General features: G+C 41.4%; 1 protein-coding gene across 38 annotated transcripts in view; it reads right to left on the bottom strand.

Annotated features, from left to right (window-relative positions):
• The window catches only part of LOC118392929 (acetyl-CoA carboxylase 2-like), a 57,533-nt gene that overhangs the window by 30,220 nt on the left and 6,342 nt on the right, over positions 1-20,971 (bottom strand). For 37 of the 38 annotated variants that reach the window (XR_008063839.1, XR_008063838.1, XR_008063832.1 and 34 more), the window contains exons 3-15: positions 4,323-4,455; positions 3,952-4,090; positions 3,659-3,768; positions 3,345-3,426; positions 3,116-3,214; positions 2,777-2,886; positions 2,391-2,501; positions 1,901-2,110; positions 1,435-1,605; positions 1,082-1,243; positions 818-981; positions 354-504; positions 117-220 (exon numbers count right to left, since the gene is read on the bottom strand). Coding sequence is in view for 2 of the 38 variants with exons in the window: in XM_035784956.2 (XP_035640849.1) it covers positions 117-220; positions 354-504; positions 818-981; positions 1,082-1,243; positions 1,435-1,605; positions 1,901-2,110; positions 2,391-2,501; positions 2,777-2,886; positions 3,116-3,214; positions 3,345-3,426; positions 3,659-3,768; positions 3,952-4,090; positions 4,323-4,455 (1,746 nt within the window). In the remaining 36 variants the exon portion in view is untranslated. Of the gene's footprint in view, positions 1-116; positions 221-353; positions 505-817; positions 982-1,081; positions 1,244-1,434; positions 1,606-1,900; positions 2,111-2,390; positions 2,502-2,776; positions 2,887-3,115; positions 3,215-3,344; positions 3,427-3,658; positions 3,769-3,951; positions 4,091-4,322; positions 4,684-20,971 lie in introns of those variants that run through there. The other variant, XM_052461243.1, reaches the window with a different exon arrangement.

The raw sequence follows: 20,971 nt of genomic DNA, 5'->3' as shown, positions 1-20,971 counted from the left end.
CACTCCATCTAACTCCATGCCAATCCAATACTTTTTCAGCCTTGAGGGGGAAGTAACAATTGCACACTTCAGGGAGAAGGGGGGGTGAGAATGTGAATTGGGCTATAGTAGGCCACCTTTCCAGTGAGTGCAGGAAGTCGGACATGCTCTTCCTGAAACTAGTGTCCGCTACGTGTAACGACCCGCAGACGATGCCCAGCATGGTGTCTGGCCTCTCCGCCTTCAGGGAGAACACACACACGTTGGAGATGTTTTCACACACACAGACGTTGGAGATTTGTTTTTAACCAACTGTCGTCTTACAGGATTGACTTTTTTAAGATTTCCGTTCATATTCCACAAGGGTCCTCTACCTGAACTTTATCTGCGATGAGATTATCCAACCAGCCGGTGTCGATGTCGTTGTTCCTGAAGCTCTCTGTCTCCAGCAGCTTGATGAGGTACTCCACCGTGGTCCTGAAGTCCCCCCGGATACACAGCTCCTTCATGGCCACCACCATGTTCCTGCGCCACCACACAGTAACCACCACCACTATCACCCCCCACGTACGGTAAGACACCAACACACAAACCACCAACTCATGCAGAATTCCAAATGGATCTGAGCCCATACACCCAAATCACTCATGTAGATCTGAGAGCACTTTGATAATAGCTTCATCTTGCCTTCTGATTGGCCAGGTGAAAATGTCACCATATTGCTTCCACCTATCCTATCCTCAGGTCTACAGAAGTGGTTAGGGAGTAGGGGCTAGCGGTCGATAGGGACTTCATCAGAATAACTGTCTACAACACAACAAGGCAAGGAATGACTCACGAAATGGCCTCCTCTCGGTTCTCCCCCCAGGAGAAGCAGTGGCCGAACTGGGAGTCAGCAAACTCGTGCAACCCCCCGGTAGCCCCGACACTGAAGTAGCCCCACACGTTCTTACTGCTGCGGAAGTTGAGCTCCTGCACTGTGCCCGAGCTGGGCTTGAAGCCCTGCGAGTGACAAGGAGGGAGGACAGGTCAGTTGTGAGCCTGCAGAAGCCATGCCATCTCCTGTTAAGAATATGGCCGGCCAGCCCTGTAGAATGCACACCTCGTCTGGGTTCTCGCTGGTGATGCGGGCCGCGATGACGTGTCCCCGGGGACTGGGTACACAGTCGGGGGCCTCAAAGTTGATGGTGGTGTCCCCCCAGGGGGCCTCTCCATAAAGCATGCGGATGTCTTTGATCCTGTGGAGAGGGATCCCCATGGCTATCTACAACAAAGGAGAAAGACAAAGTTAACATGGTTTATTCCCAAGGAACTATTCACAGTTCCTAAAGCTTTCAGAACATCTCAACAACCACATTAATATGACATTTTACTGAGTTTGCGGGAAAAAATGGAATGCGATCATTAACTACGCCAAAGGACGAGATTAAACCCTGACCTCTGGCTGCTGCGTACCTGTAGCTGGGCGGCGGGCAGGTTGACATCCCCAATCATCTCTGTGCAGGGGTGTTCCACCTGCAGACGGGGGTTGAGCTCTAAGAAGTGGAAGCTCCCGTCTTCAGAGAAGAGGTACTCCACAGTGCCTGCGCTCACGTAGCCCACCATCTTAGCCATCCGCACTGCATACTGACATGGGGAGGGGGCTTGTGTTCATTAGGCACCAAGAGGAAGATAACTGACTAAAACAGGGAGGGACTACATTTTCCGTTGTGTGCCCTAATGAACACAACTATGGAATAGTGAAATGGCCGAAAAACAAGTATCTAAATGTCAAAGGGGAGAATCGTCATTACAATGGAGAACAGGTCGCAGTTGCAAATGAGAACTTGTTCTCAACTAGCCTACCTGGTTAAATAAAAGTGAAATTAAAATAAAAAAATTTAAAAAACACAACGACAAGGAAAGGCCCTCTGTGTCTCACCTGCTCCATGTGCTCAAAGGTGGTGGAAGATGCTATGGTGGCTGGGGCCTCCTCAATGATCTTCTGGTGTCTCCGCTGGATGGAGCAGTCTCGGCCAAACAGGGAGATGGCGTTGCCATACTGGTCGGCAAGGATCTGAACCTCCAGGTGACGGGCATGCTGGGCCAACTGCATGACGAAGATGGGCGAGCCGGGCACCTCCGACTGCACCTGTAGATGTATGGATCCATCGATTTGTATTAGATGACGGTAACACAAAATTGTGCTAATTATGGACATGACATCTCATGCAGTGTGTGTGTGTGTGTGTGTGTGTGTGTGTGTGTGTGTGTGTGTGTGTGTGTGTGTGTGTGTGTGTGTGTGTGTGTGTGTGTGTGTGTTGTGTGTGTGTGTTTCAAGTGTTATGGGCAGCCTAGCTGTGTGGATGTGGATTCAAATAAAGTATTAAAATGTGTGTGTGTGCGTGCGTGCGAAATGCGATGACACAAACCTGTCTAAAGAAGCTGGGAAAGTCCTCAGCGTTGTCCACCTTCCGGATGCCCTTACCCCCTCCTCCTTCTGACGCTTTTATCACCACCGGGTAGCCAATTTTGTCTGCTCCCTTTCAGGAGAAAGCACATTGCAGACGAAAGGATATTCAGCAACCCTGAACTTGAAATCAAATATTTTATTGTTAAAACCAACGCGTTTCATCTTCAGTTTGCTCCACTGTTTACGAACCTTGGTTTAAAAGAGAGTTAGGGACACCGTTTCAGACATCTTAAAGGACATCAATACAAACAGAGTGAATTAAATACCTCTCCAGTGACTACTTGTCATATGCTGCAAAGGATGTCTCAATGGTTTCAGCATTGGCGATGGCGTGGAGATGCTTACCGCAAGTCCAACGCCAACATCACGCACGCAGCCGTGCACATAGACCTCTGGAGGCACGCTGATCACGTGGCCGAGCCTCTGGTCCTCCACTGTCCAGTCTACTCTCAGACCTACAGCACACGCAAGAGAAAATAACATGAGACCTAGCTCAGGACAAATACACTATTATGACAGAGTATAGAATAGAACAGAATCATCTTCAAAACCGCTAGTGTCAAAACACAACAGTCAGTCACCCAGTCAGAGTCCTAAAACTAGGGGTGTGGGGAAGGGGTTAAGATGCAAGGATGGATGGATGGGGAGGTCTGGGGGTAAGTGTGGGGCAGGGGGGTATATCACCTGATCCACTCCAGGGCAGGGTGGGGATGTCTGCGCTCTGGGCCACGATGGAGGAGGCCACCTTATCACCCAGGGCCCACATGGCCTTACTGGATGGCCCTGAGACACAGGCAAAAAAATATATAAAAAATAAACATATCTACATCAACACACCACAATGAATGGTGCTTGTGTTGTAATGAGAGTTAACCATCCAATAATCCACAAACGGCTTCATGCCGGGCTGTACCTAAGAAGGAGATTCCGTTCTTGTCCAAAAGCTCAGGCAGTTTGGGGTTCTCAGAGGCGTGACCCCATCCAACCCAGACCGCCTGTGAACAATAAGAAAACCGAGATCAGAGTGGGAGCCATGAAAATATAATTACTAGAAGAGACAAAGCCTCTCAGACCAATTTGACAGCAACATTCATCGATGCCCTCAATATGGCCGCCGGTCCACCCATCATAGGACATTGGTACTTGATTTGGGATTGGTAATGTCCCTTCTAAGCAAAAACAAATTCTCCTGTGGGTGAGAATGGAGATGGAGGAGCACCGTCTGACCTGTACAGGGATCCTCTTGGCGATGTCCACTATCAACTCTACGTTGGCATAGTTGTTGTTGTTGGCGCCGCCGGGTACGGGTACATAGTGGTCCGCCATTTTGATATACTCTTTAGAAGAGTCACACACATACAGTCACATTAGTTATTCGTGAGAAGTTCACACAGAAAGAATTTCTTTGGAGTAATTGAGTGACTCGCTGTCGACTTTATCTACAGATGTGCCAAGAGACACAATGGGGAACAACCATCTGGAGCTGATGATGGTGACCTTCTAAAACATGTTTCACTGACCTGCGTTCGCTTTCAGGTCCTCAGGGGTGACCATCACTACAAAACGGATGGTCTTCTCATTCCGGAACATCTCGTAGGACCAACGGCGGATGGAACGCATACATTTGACCGCCGCTATGCCATTATTAGCTATCAGCACCTTGTGAAAGAGAAAAAGTGGGAGAGAGAAAGAGAGAAAAGAGAGAGAAAAAAGTATAGAAAAAGAGAGACAAAAAGAAAAAAGAGAAGAAAGTAAACAGTACTCAACTCAACTTTTGACACTATTTTGTTGTCTGTTGCTCATAGCTTAATGAGGAGTTTAGTCAAGAGAGACACACATTTAGTGACACGCATCCAAAAAAGGCACAGACAGACAGGGAGGGATATCTTACCTTATCTATCACACGGTTTCCTCCGAAGCGGGTGACAAACTCCGCCGGCGAGGCCACGGTGAAGTCTCTTTGCAGCTCAATTTTTCGGTGCTCGCGACCCTTCCTCACCAGATGTGGGTGAGACATGCTAGGCCTGGAAAGAGAAAACATACAAGTGGTTGTCCAAGAGCACAAACGCATCAATGCCTCACGCTTTTTATAAATATTTCATACGCACAACTCAAGTAAAACATTAAGCAACTGGCAATCAGTCATTTCTGTGTTGGGACAAATCTCTGCATCATGTAAATAAAATAGGTCCCGGTAAATTAGGACGTAGGACTTCTAGAAGAACATTCCCGTCCAGCAAGCAAGTTCACCAACATCGGACTCACGGGCCAAACCCAAAACAAGGAGGAAACAGCAGCATTGGACCGTCACAGCAATCAGCCAAAGTTCAGTCTCTACAGAGGGTAGTGGTTGTGCTGTCACAGCTCAGGTCACAAGTGCATGTCTTATCTTCTCTGTGAGCCAAACATTTTGTCAGCCATATCCTACGCAAGGTGTTCAGTCTACCGTGACAGACAAATGTTTCAACTCAGCGATCTGACAGGCTATAGTACAACACACATGCTAATCCTCTCAGTTACCTACAGAGGTGCCGCAGACATGCCTGGTACTGCACGTATAAACAATGCTCCCAGACCACAGAGACAATCAAAGGTTAATGTGTTATCAGCAAAAATACATAGCCTAGTTACACAAGCCCTTAATCCTATCAGCAGTGGCAGAGCATTTTACCATCTCTCCATTGTGCACAACCACCAAAATGTTCACATGGACCAAGTTCATATGAAAAATATATGCTAATGGGAACAATACTAACTGCACTCTGTTAAGCTGACAAGTAAGCATCAATAAAAAAAAAGTGTGATACTAACAAGAGCAGTGTGCAGGTTTCCCCCTTTTTTTTAAAAAGTTCTCTCTATGTTACCATGTAACTGCAACAAGATAGCTCAAATGTGCGAGTGACTTCTTACATTTTGAACTGCAGTCAGTTAAAAGTAACCTGGATATGGGTTTTCATTTTCAGTTCAAAATGATCACATAATGAATCAATTAGAAGCCATACTTTCAGAATATCTGCCTATATTATTGAAGAGTGACAGGGGGCACAATAAAACAATATAATGTTCACTCCCGAGAATGATCAAACACTAAACAATACAGGGGTAATTCCAAGGTAATGGAATTATGCTTTGACTCATACCAAACAAAAAAAATATGATTTCAAAGTTGAACAAACCATACAATTCCATGCAAATGGACTACTTTTAACAATTTGAAAAGAAAAATGTACTAAAACTAATTTAGTGGAAGAACTGTGCCAATGCAAACTTTGGTGATGGAGTTAAGATAAAATCTCCCTCAGGTTTTCATGCGAACATGTTGTCCAATAACTCTTAAATACTGTATCTCCTCCGAATTAAGATTTAAAAAATGTCTGCAAAAAGAATGGGGTGTCAGCTATGACATACACTACCGTTCAAAAGTTTGGGGTCTCTTCGAAATGTCCTTGTTTTTGAAAGAGAACCACATTTTTTGTCCATTAAAATAACAACATCAAATTGATCAGAAATACAGTGTCGACATTGTTTATGTTGTAAATTACTATTGTAGCTGGAAACGGCTGATTTTCTTATGGAATATCTACATAGGCGTAGAGGCCCATTATCAGCAACCATCACTCCTGTGTTCCAATGGCACGTTGTGTTAGCTAATCCAAGTTGATCATTTTAAAAGGCTAAGTGATCATTTGCAATTATGTTAGAACAGCTGAAACTGTTGTTCTGATTAAATAAGCAATAAAACTGGCCTTCTTTAGACTAGTTGAGTACTTAGAACATCAGCATTTGTGAGTTCGATTACAGGCTCAAAATGGCCAGAAACAAATAACTTTCTTCTGAAACTCATCAGTCTATTCTTGTTCTGAGAAATGAAGGCTATTCCATGCGAGAAATTGCCAAGAAACTGAAGATCTCGTACAACGCTGTGTTCTACTCCCTTTACAGAACAGCGCAAACTGGCCCTAAACAGAATAGAAAGAGAAGTGGGAGGCCCCGGTGCACAACTGAGCAAGAGGACAAGTACATTAGAGTGTCTAGTTTGAGAAACAGATGCCTCACAAGTCCTCAACTGGCAGCTTCATTAAATAGTACCAGTGAAGAGACGACTCCAGGATGCTAGGCTTCTAGGCAGAGTTCCTCTGTCCAGTGTGTGTGTTCCTTTGCCCATCTTAATCTTTTTATTTTTTTATTGGCCAGTCTGAGATATGGATTTTTCTTTGCAACTCTGCCTAGAAGGCCAGCATCCCAGAGTTGCCTCTTCACTGTTGACGTTGAGACTGGTGTTTTGCAGGTACTATTTAATGTACCAATATATTTGGTGATCTGCAAGCCAGCTGATGAGAAATGTTGCAAATCATCTTTTTAAATCTGTGAAATGTTTGTATTGATGGTTTTTGCAACTGTACTTGAAGAAACTTTCAAAGTTCTAGAAATTTTCCGGATTGACTGACCTTCATGTCTTAAAGTAATGATAGACTGTTGTTTCTCTTTGCTTATTTGAGCTGTTCTTGCCATAATATGGACTTGGTATTTTACCAAATAGGGATATCTTCTGTATATCACCCCTACCTTGTCACAACACAACTGATTGGCTCAAACGAATTAAGAAGGAAAGGAATTCCACAAATTAACAAGACACACATGTTAATTGAAATGCATTCCAGGTGACTACCTCATGAAGCTGGTTGAGAGAATGCCAAGAGTGTGCAAAGCTGACAACAATACAAAAAGGGTGGCTACTTTGAAGAATCTCAAATATATTTTGATTTGTTTAACACTTCTTTGGTTACTACATGATTCCATATGTGTTATTTAATTGTTTTGATGTCTTCACTATTATTCTACAAAGTAGAAAATAGTACAAATAAAATAAAAAATAAAAACTTGAATGAGTAGGTGTTTCCAAACTTTTGACTGGGACTGTGTATGAAACATATAACACTAACATATCTTGATTAGATAAGTATTCAATCCCCTGAGTCAATAAATGTTACAATCACCTTTGGCAGCAATTACAACTGTGAGTCTTTCTGGGAAAGTCACTAAGAGCTTTGCACACCTAGATTGTACAATATTTGCACATTATTCTTTGAAAAATTATTCAAGCTGTGTCAAGTTGGTTGTTGATCATTGCTAGACAACCATTTTCATATCTTGCCATAGATTTTCATGCCGATATAAGACAAAACTGTAACTAGGCCACTCAAGAACATTCAATGTTGTCTTGGTAAGCAACTCCAGTGTTTCATTGGCCTTGTTTTAGTTTATTATCCTGCTGAAAGGTGAAATTGTCTCCCAGTGTCTGTTGGAATGCAGACTGAACTAGGTTTTCTTCTAGGATATTGTCTGTGCTTAATTCTATTCCATTTATTTTTATCCCCTCAAAAACGCACTAGTCCTTGCCGATTACAAGCATACACATAACACGATTCAGCCACCACCATACTTGAAAATATGAAGAGTGGTACACAGTGATGCGTTGTTCGATTTGCCCCAAAAATAACACTTTGTATTCAGGACGTATTTAGGTTTGTAATAACAAAAGGGTTTGAATGACTCAAGACATTTCAGCTTTTCATTTTTATATACATTTTTAAAAACATAATTCCACTTTGACATGATGGGGTATTGTGTGTAGGCCAGTAACACAACATCTCTATTTAATCCACCTTAAATTCAGGCTGTAAAACAAAATGTGGAAAAAGTCAAGGGGTGTAAATACTTAGTGAAGGCCCTGTAGCTAGCTAACCAAGACCAACTGGAATGCCACACTCAGCCTTCAAGTGCCTTTAGCAGCACAGCAGTCAAGTAAACAAACTCACAAATTGCTTCCTGAGGTCTAAAATAGCTGGACAAGAGGGCATTGAACCCATCATTGTTCCATTGACTAGTATTACAGAGAAAACAAAATAGTACAGCTAGTGTGCCATTATTACATGCCCCCCCCCACCTCCCTTTTCACTGTAAATACAGCTTCCCTGTTGAAGTTGTCAGTGATATCAAAAATGTTACAGCGACTAAGTTCACAACCTTTAAACCTGTATCATAATGTATCCTTTAACGAACATATTATCGATCCTGTGTCACATTGAAAAGAGACGGTGAGGAGTTCTTGTTGATGGCACTACTTCTGTAGTGGTCATGAGTCATGACACCTATAGTCACCAGCAATGTGGATCAGAAAGGTTTGTTGAAAGAGGCTATCGTGCTAAGCAAAGATCTGTGGGAAGATGGCTGTATTACACTCTATGGTTCGTTTCTGCTTTCTTTTACAGCTTGAGTTGATTTCGGGGTGTGGTTCGATGCAGATGTCTCATGTGTGTGAGGGTGTTTGCAGATGGGAAGAGTTAGCCAAATTATTTAGCCAATTAGCTTCAGCTGGCTGTTGTGCGACCGTAGCAAACTTGGTTTGACTTTTGATAGCATATCTCCAGGGCTAGTTAGGGACCATCAGGAAATTAATTACACAATGTAAATTAGACCATATTTTCATGTTGGACACCTTTTAGTTTTCATTAAATGCTTTCAATATGTGTATATGAATATCTACAATTTAGTTGGTTTGAGGTTTTAAGTCATTGAAATTTGGAGCCAATACACTTTTAACATACATTATGTCTCATGGTCCCTAATTACTGCAGGCATTACAATTGGCTTGCGTGCAGCTGCACTCTGAATTTATGATTACTTGTGTGCTGACAGCTGTGAGCATGTGGGCAGGATTGAAATTAACACAACCTTAATTTACATTGTGACATACTCATGTACAAAACTCTGCTTTGGACCAGACTGACTTAATGACCATAATTATTTACACTTTGTAGTCAATTCTGACAGAATAAATGTTTTTGACTCATATCGATGCCACGTAGGCTGTTTTCCAAATGAGAAGTGGGTTTTTAGGGGCTTTGTATCATTATATATCTCTGTCTCAACCACACGTTTCCCAAACAAGGAAAATAAGTAGTTTGTACTATTCCAGTTCCACATGATGGAAATCAAGGTTGTAGAAACATCTCAAGGATGATCAATGGAAACCAGATGCACCTGAGCTCAATGTTTTTAGCAAAAGGGTCTGAAAACTTTGTAAATAAGGTATAGTCTTTTTATTTGTAATACATTTCCAAAAATGTCTAAAAACCTGTTTTTGCTTTGACATTATGGTGTAGTGTGTGTAGTTTAAAAAAATCTATTTTAGAATAAGGCTGTAACAGAACAAAATTGGGAAAAAGTCAAGAGGTCTGAATACTTTCTGAATGCACTGTATAGTATATGTGGTTCAGGTGGACGGTACCATACACACACACCAAGTTTTCCCCTGGCAACGTCATGCTACACTAACGGCCATGGTACGTTACGAGCAACACAACCAAATTAAGAAACTCTTGGCACGGTCACTGACAAGAAGAGACCTGGGGTTAAGTCTGCTCTCAAAATTTGTTCTGCTGCGAAGAAGAACGCTTTCATAGCCCAATAGCTTAGCGAGTCGAAACAGCTATGTCTGGGCTATTATGAGGAAAGGAACGTTCAGAATCGGGAGGAGCAAATCTGTGCGTAATGGTAGGCTAAGCCTATGATGACCTTATCGGATGTGCTTTACTAACAGTATTTATAAAGGCAACTATCCTTCTAACAACTGTCGTACAGTACCAGTCAAAAGTTGACACCTACTCATTCAAGTGTTTTTCTTAACTTTTTAAAATGATTTTCTACATTCTAGAATAATAGTGAAGACAAAAAACTATGAAATAACACATATGGAATCATGTAGAAACCAAAATATATTTTATATTTGAGATTCTTCAAAGTAGCCAGCTTTGCCTTGACATCTTTGCGCACTCTTGGCATTGTCTCAACCAGCTTCACCTGGAATGCTTTTCCAACAGTCTTGAAGGAGTTCCCACATATGCTGAGCACTCGTTGGCTGCTTTTCCTTCACTCCGCGGTCCAACTCATCCCAAACCATCTCAATTGCGTTGAGGTCGAGTGATTGTGGAGGCCAGGTCATCTGATGCAGCACTCCATCACTCTCCTTATTGGCCAAATAGCCCTTACACAACGTGGAAGTGTGTGTTGGGTCATTGTCTTGTTGAAAAACAAATGATTGTGGGACTATGTGCAAACCAGATGGGATGGCGTATTGCTGCAGAATGCTGTGGTAGCCATGCTGGTTAAGTGTGCCTTGAATCCTAAATAAATCACTGACCGTGTCACCAGCAAAGCTCCCCCACACCTCCTCCTCCATGCTTCACGGTGGGAACCACACATGCGGATATAATCTGCTCACCTACTCTGCTTCACACAAAGACAAAGCGGTTGGAACCAAACATTTGTACTCATATTTGTACTAATCAGACCAAAAGGACATATTTTCACCGGTCTAATGTCCATTGCTCATGTTTCTTGGCCCAAGCAAGTCTCTTCTTATTGTTGTCCTTTAGTAGTGGTTTCTTTGCAGCAATTTGACCATGAAGGCCTGATTCATGCAGTCTCCTCTGAACAGTTGATGTTGAGATGTGTCTGTTACTTGAACTCTGAAGCATTTATTTAGGCTGGTAACTCTAATGAACTTATCCTCTGCAGCAGAAGTAACTCTGGGTCTTCCATTCCTGTGGTGGTCCTCATGAGAGCCAGTTCCATCATAGCACTTGATGGTTTTTGAGACTGCACTTGGAGAAACCTTCAAAATTCTGTATTGACTGACCTTCATGTCTTAGAGTAATGATGGACTGTTGTTTCTCTTTGCTCATTTGAGCTGTTCTTGCCATAATATGGACTTGATCTAGGGCTATCTTCTGTATACCACCCCTACCTTGTCGCAATACAACTGATTGCCTCAAATGCATAAAACACATTACAAATTAATTTAACAAGGCACACATGTTAATTGAAATGCGTTCCAGGTGACTACCTCATGAAGCTGGTTGAGAGAATGCCAAATGTGTGCAAAGCTGTCATGAATGGCTACTTTGAAGAACCTCAATAATAAAATGTATTTTGATTTGTTTAACACTTTTGTGTTATTTCATAGTTTTGATGTCTTCACTATTATTCTACAATGTTGAAAATAGTAAAAAATAAAGCAACCCTTGAATGAGTAGGTGGGTCCAAATTTCTTGACTGGTACTGTATGTGAGTACACCCAGTTAAAAATAGTAAACTTGGGATCAGGAGACCACAGGGCCTGTGTGTGAGTGTGTGTGATGTATATGATTCCCATGTCGCATCAATTGTAGAAAATAACAAAAAGGCCCATGAAAGGCACAGAATATGCCCCCACATAACCACCTTTATTGACAATGTTTTGATCCACATCTTCACCGTCCGGTCAAAAGGACATATTTCACCCCACATGACCATTACGCACCCCCGATTCCAACCCCATTTAAGCACATGTAAATGGAACTTCTTTAGGTTATTGTCCTGCTGAAAGGTGAATTTGTCTCCCAGTGTCTGTTGGAATGCAGACTGAACCAGGCTTCCCTAAAGGATTTTGCCTGTGCTTAGCTCTATTCCATTTATTTTTATCCTAAAAAAGACTCCCTAGTCCTTGCCGATGACAAGCATACCCATAACATGATGCAGCCACTACCATGCTTAAAAATATTTAGAGTGGTACTCCGTGATCTGTTGTGTTGGATTTGCTCCAAACATAAGGCTTTGTATTCAGGATGTAAAGTTCATTTCTTAGCCAAATGTTTTGCAGTTTTAAATTTAGTGCCTTAGTGCAAACAAGATGCATGTTTTGGAATATTTGTGTTCTGTACAGGCTCCCTTCTTTTCACTCTGTCATTTACGTTAGTATTGTGGAATAACTATAATGTTGTTAATCTATCCTCAGTTCTCACAGCCATTCAACTCCGTAAATGTATTAAAGTCACCATTGGCCTCACGGTGAAATCCCTGAGTGGTTTCCTTCCTCTCCGGCAACTGAATTTGTGTAATTATTAACTTCACCATGCTCAAAAGAGATAATAAAAATAGCAGACATTGAATTATTTTATCTGCCAATAGGTGGTCTTTGCAAGGCATTGGAAAACCTTCCTGGTCTTTCTGGTTGAATCAGTGTTTGAAATTCACTGCTCAACTGAGGGATCTTACAGATAACTGTGTCTGGGGTACAGAGATTAGTCATTCAAATATCATGGAACTTATGTGACTCGTTAAGGACATTTTTACTCCTGAACTTAGTTAGGCTATCCAAAAAGCACAGCAAATGCACAGTTGTAAATGTTAGGGATTTCTGAATGTTTGCTCACAAATCGTTCTACATTTGTTAAAATTGTAGTTTTATTTGTGAGTTATGCTGAATATACACTGACTAGAAATGTAAACGCAACATGTAGTGTTGGTCCCATGTTTCATGAGCTGAAATAAACAATGCCAGAAATGTTCCATATGCACAAAAAGCTTATTTCTCTGAAATGTTTACATCCCTGTTAGTGAGAATTTCCCATTTGCCAAGCTAATCCATCCACCTGACAGCTGTGGCATATCATAAAGTTGATTAAACAGCATGATCATTACACAGGTGCACCTTGTGCTGGGGACAATAAAAGGCCATTCTAAAATGTGCAATTTTGTCACACAACACAATGCCACAAATGTCTCAAGTTGAGGGAGCGTGCAACTGGCATGCTGACTGCAGGAATGTCCACCAGACCTCTACGATAAGCCACCTCCAATGTTGTTTTAGAGAATTTGACAGTACGTCCAACTGGCCTCACAACAACACCAGCCCAGGACCTCCACATCCGGCTTCATCTGAAACCAGCCACCCAGACAGCTGATGAAAGTGAGGAGTATTTCTGTATGTAATAAAGCTCTTTTGTGGGAAAAAAACCTCATTCTGATTGGCTAGACAGGGGCACAGCCATGGGTGGGCCTGGCTCCCAAGTGGGTGGGCCTATGCGCTCCCACGCCCACCCATGGCTGTGACCCTGCCCAGTCATGTGAAATCCATAGATTAGGGCCTAATTTATTTATTTAAATTGACTGATTTCCTTATATGTACTTTAACTCAGTAAAATCTTAATTATTGTTGAATGTTGCATTTCATATTCCTGTGCTGAAAGTGCATGAGTCAAGCTCCACCACTACTTTGTTCAATTTGCCCTCTGGTGAGTGGGGCCAAATTGTGAGAGGGAATTGTTGTCATTTCCCTAACTTCCTCTTTATAGGGGTTACACGTGCCAAGACCAGCACTGCTCAGTTACATAACACACTCAACCATAGCCACAATGTCAACAGAACAGCCATCATTGTTTACTACATATTCTGTCTACCAACTATCAAGTATACAACATGGTAAAGCAGGTCTCTGGACAGTATTATACAGTTCAGAAATCGCGTACCCTGAAATAAGCTGTTGTCTGAAACCTGCAGTCCAAGAATCAGAGAAAAACAGGAAGCTACTTAAAAAAGCAAAAGGAAGAAACTAACCTGAGATACTGAAACCAGCAGTTGAAACTTCCATCACCCTCCATGGCAGATAGATTTCAACTCCGCCATTCACACACCAGAGACTAAGACCAAAACAATACAACCTCCACCAGTCCCTTCCTCTATGAGCCAAGCCCTCCCTCACCCCTCCCACAGGCATATCAAAACATCCTTCAACCGCAGAACCATATGGAACGGGGAACAGAACACTAGTCTCTCTGTGTGTGTGTGTAGCAGAGTTCAAATAAATATGTATTTGAGTATTTTCTAATAATATGACCCGAAATCAAATGTAATTGATACAGAGGTACAATCAGTAAGGCTGGTCTGAATGGATAGCTCACTTCAGTAAGTACACTATAATTACAGGTTCACAACAAAGCTGTGAAACCTATTGTTATTCTTAGGATAATCTTTTTTTTCACTTGACACGGTCAAATAACTCAAGCATAGGTTTGGTAACTTTTGTTCTAACATGGCACACAGAAACTAGAGGCCATGAGTAACTTGGTCAAAAAGAACTGCACTGACTGGCCAATAGGTGGCGCTGTTATAGGCAGTCTCATTTAAACCTTCATATCTGCTGCCCCGTTTGACCTAGAGACTTAACTTTGTATGTAGATGTCTTTCCTCATACTGAACACATTTTCCTGAAGGACCCATAAGGTACATCAAGATAAACTTTCCTCCATCTTGGAAGCTTGGGGATTGGTTAAGAGATGGCTGAGTTACTGATCAATCAGAAAATCAGATTTCACGTGTCCATTTACAGTGCCTCCCCGCAAGTATTCACAACCCTTGACTTTTTCCACATTCTGTTGCATTACAGGCTGTATTAAAAATTGAGTCAATTGAGATTGTGTCATTGATCTATACACAATACCCCATAATGTCAAAGTGGAATTTTACTTGTATTATTGTTTTGTAATTAAGAAATTAAGCTGAAATGTCTTGAGTCAATACGTATTGTGGTATCCCAGGAGGTCTTACCCCGGGGGATGGTAATAGAGGGGGAGGTACGTGAGGCGACATTGGCTCCCTCTGCTGGGAATACGGGAGCTGGGCACCCCGACACGGACAGCAAAGTGGTGGTAATTTGAGGAAAGCGCCAACCAGCCGTGGAGGCTAAATAAAAGGAGCACGGTGGCACATCGCGGGAGAGAGACGGACGCCAGTTAAGAAAGACCGGGCAAAACCTAAGTTATTTCTTTGATATATTTATTTTCTGTCTTGGTAAAGTTGTTTTTGCGGATTAAAGCCTCCCTGTCAATCTCTGCACGCTCCACCCAACGGGTTACTGCAGTATTCAAACCCTTTTATGGCAAGTCTAAATAAATTCAGTAGAAAAAATGTGCAGTATAAATTGCATGGGCTCATTCCGTGTTCAATAATAGTGGTTAACGGGATTTTTTAATGACTACCCCATCTCTGTACCACACAAACAATTCTCTGTATGTTCCCTCAAATTGAGTTGTGAATTTCAACCACAGATTCAACCACAAAGACCAGGGAGGTTTTTCAATGCTTAGCAAAGAAGTGCACCTGTTGGTAGATGTGTAAAAATAAAACAAGCAGACACTGAAAATACCTTTGAGCATGGTGAAGTTATTAATTAGGAAAGTGCTCAGGGATTTCACCATGAGGCCAACGGTGAATTTAAAACAGTTACAGATTTAGTTTAAATAGTTATGAGACAACTGAGGATGGATCAACAACATTGTAGGTACTCTACAATCCTAGCCTACATTACAGAATGAAAAGGAAGCCTGTACAGAATAAAAAATATTCCAAAACATGGATCCTGTTGCAACAACGCACTTCAGTAATAATGTTTTAAAAATGTGGCAAAGAAACGTAATACTTAGTATTCAGGACAAAAAGTATGTTTGGAGCAAATCCAACAACAAATCCCCGAGTACCCCTCTTAATATTTTCAAGCATGCACCTGGTTGTCTGCTTTGCAACAGACAGTGGGGCACAAGTTCACGTTTCAGCAGGTCAATAATCTAAAACAAGACCAAATCTACACTGGTGTAGTGGTGCCTACTATAATGGTGCCAAAAAGTTGCAATACGGACCGCTCTGCGTCAAAGGCACCCTGAGTGAAAAATCGTATATTTTTCCGTTTTTTTAGATTGTTTTTCAATAACAAAACTTGGTTTAAGTTCACAACAATGCTTAAATGACTATCTGATTCGGTGGGCCTGTCAGGACCTGGCTCCCCAGTGGGTTGACATCTGTCCACCCCATCCATGTCTACGCCCTGATGCAAACAGCACGTGGTGACAATTACGCATCACAAATAGCCTACTAGCAAACACTTCAGACTAAACTTTTTCATACCCATTGTTGCCTTAGTTATAATTTACTGGTAGATATAACTTGAAGCGTCTTTCCTACTCTACCGGCTACCGATGTCATTCTTCTGTGAGCTGCTCCATGCCAAAACCGTTTCCTCTTTCTGCCTGCAATGATATTCCGCTGAAACGAGGCTGTGTGCGCAACGCACATGTGAATATATTTCACGTGCTTTGCGATTGTGTAGGCTACTTTGTATGATTTAACTATTGTACTACATAAATAATAAATCGTATACCTTCCACTACACTACTTTGATATGCATCAGTAGAGATGAAGTAGTGAGTATACGCAATTCCCACTGGAGGAAAAAATATGATTTATACCTTTGTATACCCTCTTCACCACTTAACCTTTGTGTTAAAAAAAAAAAAGAAGTGCACTCTCCTGAGTGCCCTGGTATAACGGTTACTGTCCTTTCAGAATCACAAACCTGTCACACACTGAAGGCCTATAGGTTCGCCACTGCGCAAACATGTCCATAATATATATAAAGTCTGTTAATATAATGATTCAAGAACGACGTGTATAAATTAGGCCTGGCGAAGCTGTTTTAGGCACCGACTGAATGGAAGCGGATGATTCGTTTTTTACTCCGCTGGTCTCGTGAAGAAATTACAAGTCCTCACTGTACGAGTACAAATGTATCTGACACCGAGACAATACCAAGTCACTCAATACCTGGTCTCAAGTACAACAACACTGGGTTGAATATATATTTCAAGGTATTAATATCCATTGAGTGATTGGTTGAGGTTTTTTGGGTGCGTGACGTCACTACGAGTCCGTGAGAAACATGAGACAGATTCTCTCGCCTGGAATCGGAAACCAGTAGTGACCACCAAATTAAATGACAGTTAATTAAAAGGCGAATATAACATTCCCGCATCCCAATAACATTGTTGCAGAGGAGGGCTTGCTAGATAGTGTTTGAGTCATCTCAGATGTTTTCATGTTTTACGGTTCTGCTGGCTTGTGAAATGCTAATTTTTGATGTAAGCAAAACTGCTTCTAGACTCGGGTGCTCATGTGATTTCAGGAGCCAGAGGGTTAGATGATTCCACAATGGGCAACAACTGGCTACTAGAACTGAACAGATGGTCATGGGGAAATGACATTTGGTATGTAAAGCTTATGTATGCCCTTAGAAGCTGTGTGAATATAAAGTCACTGACACTTTTAGGATGGTACAACAGACCAGTTGGTGGCAATATAGATCTCATTGGCACCATAGGATACTAGAGCAATATAACCTTCGATCAAGTGGACTTTGTCTCATGCACATTAATGTTAGATTCTAATTATGCAGACAATGTGAATGATCATGATTAGTATAGCTGTATAATCACATATAGTTGCCCTAGTATGTCAACAACAAAAAACATTTTATTTGCCATGTGTGGACTAACAGTGAAATACTTACTTACAGGTTTTCCCAACAATGCATAGAGAAAGAAAATACAGAAATAATTGAAAAGTAAAACACAATGATAAAAGTAATAATAGACACACAATGAGTAACAATCTATGTATATATTGGGTACACTACCGGTCAAAAGTTTTAGAACACCTACTCATTCAAGGGTTTTTATTTGCACTATTTTCTGCTTTGTAGAATAATAGTGTAGACATCAAAACTATGAAGTTACATAAAATCATGTAGTAACCAAAAAAAAGTGTTAAACAAATCAAAATATATTTGTGATTATTAAAAATAGCCACCCTTTGCCTTGATGACAGCTTTGCAGTGTCTTGGCATTCTCTCATCCAGCTTCACCTGGAATGCATTTCAATTAACAGGTGTGCCTTGTTAAAAGTTAATTTGTGGAATTTATTTCCTCAATGTGTTTAAGCCAATCAGTTATGTGACAAGGTAGGGTGGTATACAGAAGAAAGCCCTATTTGGTAAAATACCAAGTCCATATTATGGCAAGAACAGCTCAAATAAGCAAAGAAAAACAACAGTCCATCATCACTTTAAAACATGAATGTCAGTCAATACAGAACATTTCAAGAACATTGAAAGTTTCTTCAAGTGCAGTCACAAAAACCATCAAGTGCTATGATGAAACTGGCTCTCGTGAGGACCGCCACAGGAATGGAAGACCCAGAGTTACTTCTGCTGCAGTGGATAAGTTCAATAGAGTTACCAGCCTCAAATTGCAGCCTAAATAAATGCATCACAGAGGTCAAGTAACAGACACATCTCAACATCAACTGTTCATTAGAGACTGCGTGAATCAGGCTTTCATGGTCGAATTGCTGCAAAGAAACCACCACTAAATGACACCAATAAAGAGAGACTGGCTTGGGATAAAAACACAAGCAATGGACATTAGACCGGTGGAAATCTGTCCTTTGGTCTGGAGTCCAAATTCGACATTTTTGGTTCCAACCTCCGTGTCTTTGTGAGATGTGGTGTGGGTGAACGGATGATCCCTGCATGTGTATTTCCCACCTTGAAGTGTGGAGAAGGTAGTGTTATGGTGTGGGAGTGCTTTGCTGGTGACAGCGTCTGTCATTTATTTATAATTTAAGGCACACTTAACCAGCATGGCTACCACAGCATTCTGCAGCGATACGCCATCCCATCTGGTTTGCGGTTAGTGAGACTATCATTTGTTTTTCAACAGAACAATGACCCAACACACCTTCACGCTGTGTAAGGGCTATTTTACCAAGAAGGAGAGTGATGGAGTGCTGCATCAGATGACCTGGCCTCCACAATCACTCGACCTCAACCAAATTGAGATGGTTTGGGATGAATCGGACCGCAGCCAACAAATGCTCATCTTATGTGGGAACTCCTTCAAGACTGTGGTAAATGCATTCCAGGTAAAGCTGGTTGAGAGAATGCCAAGAGTGTGCAAAGCTGTCAAGGGAAAGAGTGGCTATTTGAAGAATCTCTAATATTACATATTTTGATTTGTTTAACACTTGTTTGGCTACTACATTATTCCACATGTGGTATTTCATAGTTTTGATGTCTTCCCTATTATTCTACAAGAAAAATCCTTGAATGAGTAGGTGTTCTAAAACTTTGTACCGGTAGTGTATATCCAAGGGGTACCAATACCGAGTGGATGTGCAGGAGTAGGAGGTAAGAGGTAGATATGTATATACAACTAGGAATTAAGTGCCAGATAGTAAACAGTAGCAGAAGTATACGTGATGAGTAAAAAAAAGTTGGTGCAAAAACCATCCAAGCAGATAGTTAGTCCGGATATCTATTTGGCAGTCTGTTGGTTATCATTCTCTAAACTGTTTTAATAAATATTAATGCTTGCATTATGTCTCTGCTGTTCATTCAGTTAAGCATGCCCTCAATTGAACTACCTCTATTGGAAGTATTTGAAAGCATTTTCTAATAATTCCCCAAAATAGCCTACTATTTAAAAGTATTTTCTAATACTTATTTCAAATACTATTTTCAAATACATAGTGTATGAGTCAGTGTATTTGCGTATTTCCAAACACATTCCAATTTACTACTAAAAATAAAACAAATTGAAATATTTACTTTCAAATGTCTTTGAAAGTAATTGAAATACCCTAAATAGTATTTGAACCCTGATCTGGTGTGTAGACGTGTTTGACAATCTCATCTGATCTCTTACACACACACAGACTGGATGTATCAAGTTCTCATTAAAGTTAAATACAACTAACTTGTCCCTTCACGAACCACCAAACTATAGCTTATGATAACCTTCTAGCATATTGTAAACAAAAATGTGGGAGGCTAATCCTTCCATGTAGCAAACTGACTGAAATGGTCAAAACATAATTGGTAGGTGTTATGTCTAGGCCTACACAGTGGCATCATGTCAGTCAGTGCTACTCATAGTTTTTCCACATTGTGAAGTAGCAAAGGCCTATCATTCCTGAAAGCTTTCCATGTGTTATCTTACCTCTCTCCCCTTTCAGTTTTACCTCCGTGGTGATTACTGCACATGTGGCTCAAGAGTACAAACAAACAAGCTTTTCAAAACTTGGCTGAGAGTGGACTGTGGCATTCAAAGCCAACTGAACCTGTCAAGTAGATTTAGATATGCTCAGCTGACCAACTACCTGAGATATCCATTGTGATGTCACCCAAAAAATATCAACAATAGCGCCTCATGCTCTATGCCTAAAGTCAACATACAGCAAGTCAAATGTATTTGCAGAGAACTTCCAAGGGATGTAGAAATATTTGTCAAGCACACATACAATATGTTGTTGTGTGCCCTCCTGGGACTCAGACCCTGGTTCTCAAAGTCATCGACACTTGTTCCGTTAAAAGTGCAGAGAGGTGAGGCATGCGACAATAACACAAGTTACTGTCAGCATGCATGCTGTGGTCAGGTGATCATAGGCAGCTGGTTGTGTGGATACAGCATGGGGCAGCAATAATACCACAATGTGGCTGGCAAGTTTGCCTCAAGCCTGGCCAACAATTGGTCTCGCCTTTTGGACAACAGCGCACTCTGTTGATACCCATAGACTACTGCACTGACAGGCAGCCTCACAAGTCACGAGCTAATCTGCTGAATGATTCAGTGATTCTTAACACTGGGTTGATGGAGCAAGCACTTGCATTCACTATCAACACGTTCTGAACTAAATACAATTCCAATGTCATCGGAGTAAAGAAAACGATGACGTCTAAACCTGTTTATTCTATACTGAACAAAAATATAAAACGCAACATGTTACGTGTTGGACACATTTCATGAGCTCCTGTTAGTGAGCATTTCTCCT

Source organism: Oncorhynchus keta, chromosome 14 (assembly GCF_023373465.1).
Source record: "Oncorhynchus keta strain PuntledgeMale-10-30-2019 chromosome 14, Oket_V2, whole genome shotgun sequence".
In the NCBI taxonomy this organism is placed as follows: Eukaryota; Metazoa; Chordata; class Actinopteri; order Salmoniformes; family Salmonidae; genus Oncorhynchus; species Oncorhynchus keta.
Note: the sequence above shows the minus strand (reverse complement) of the source record. Positions and strands in the feature narration are given on the sequence as shown.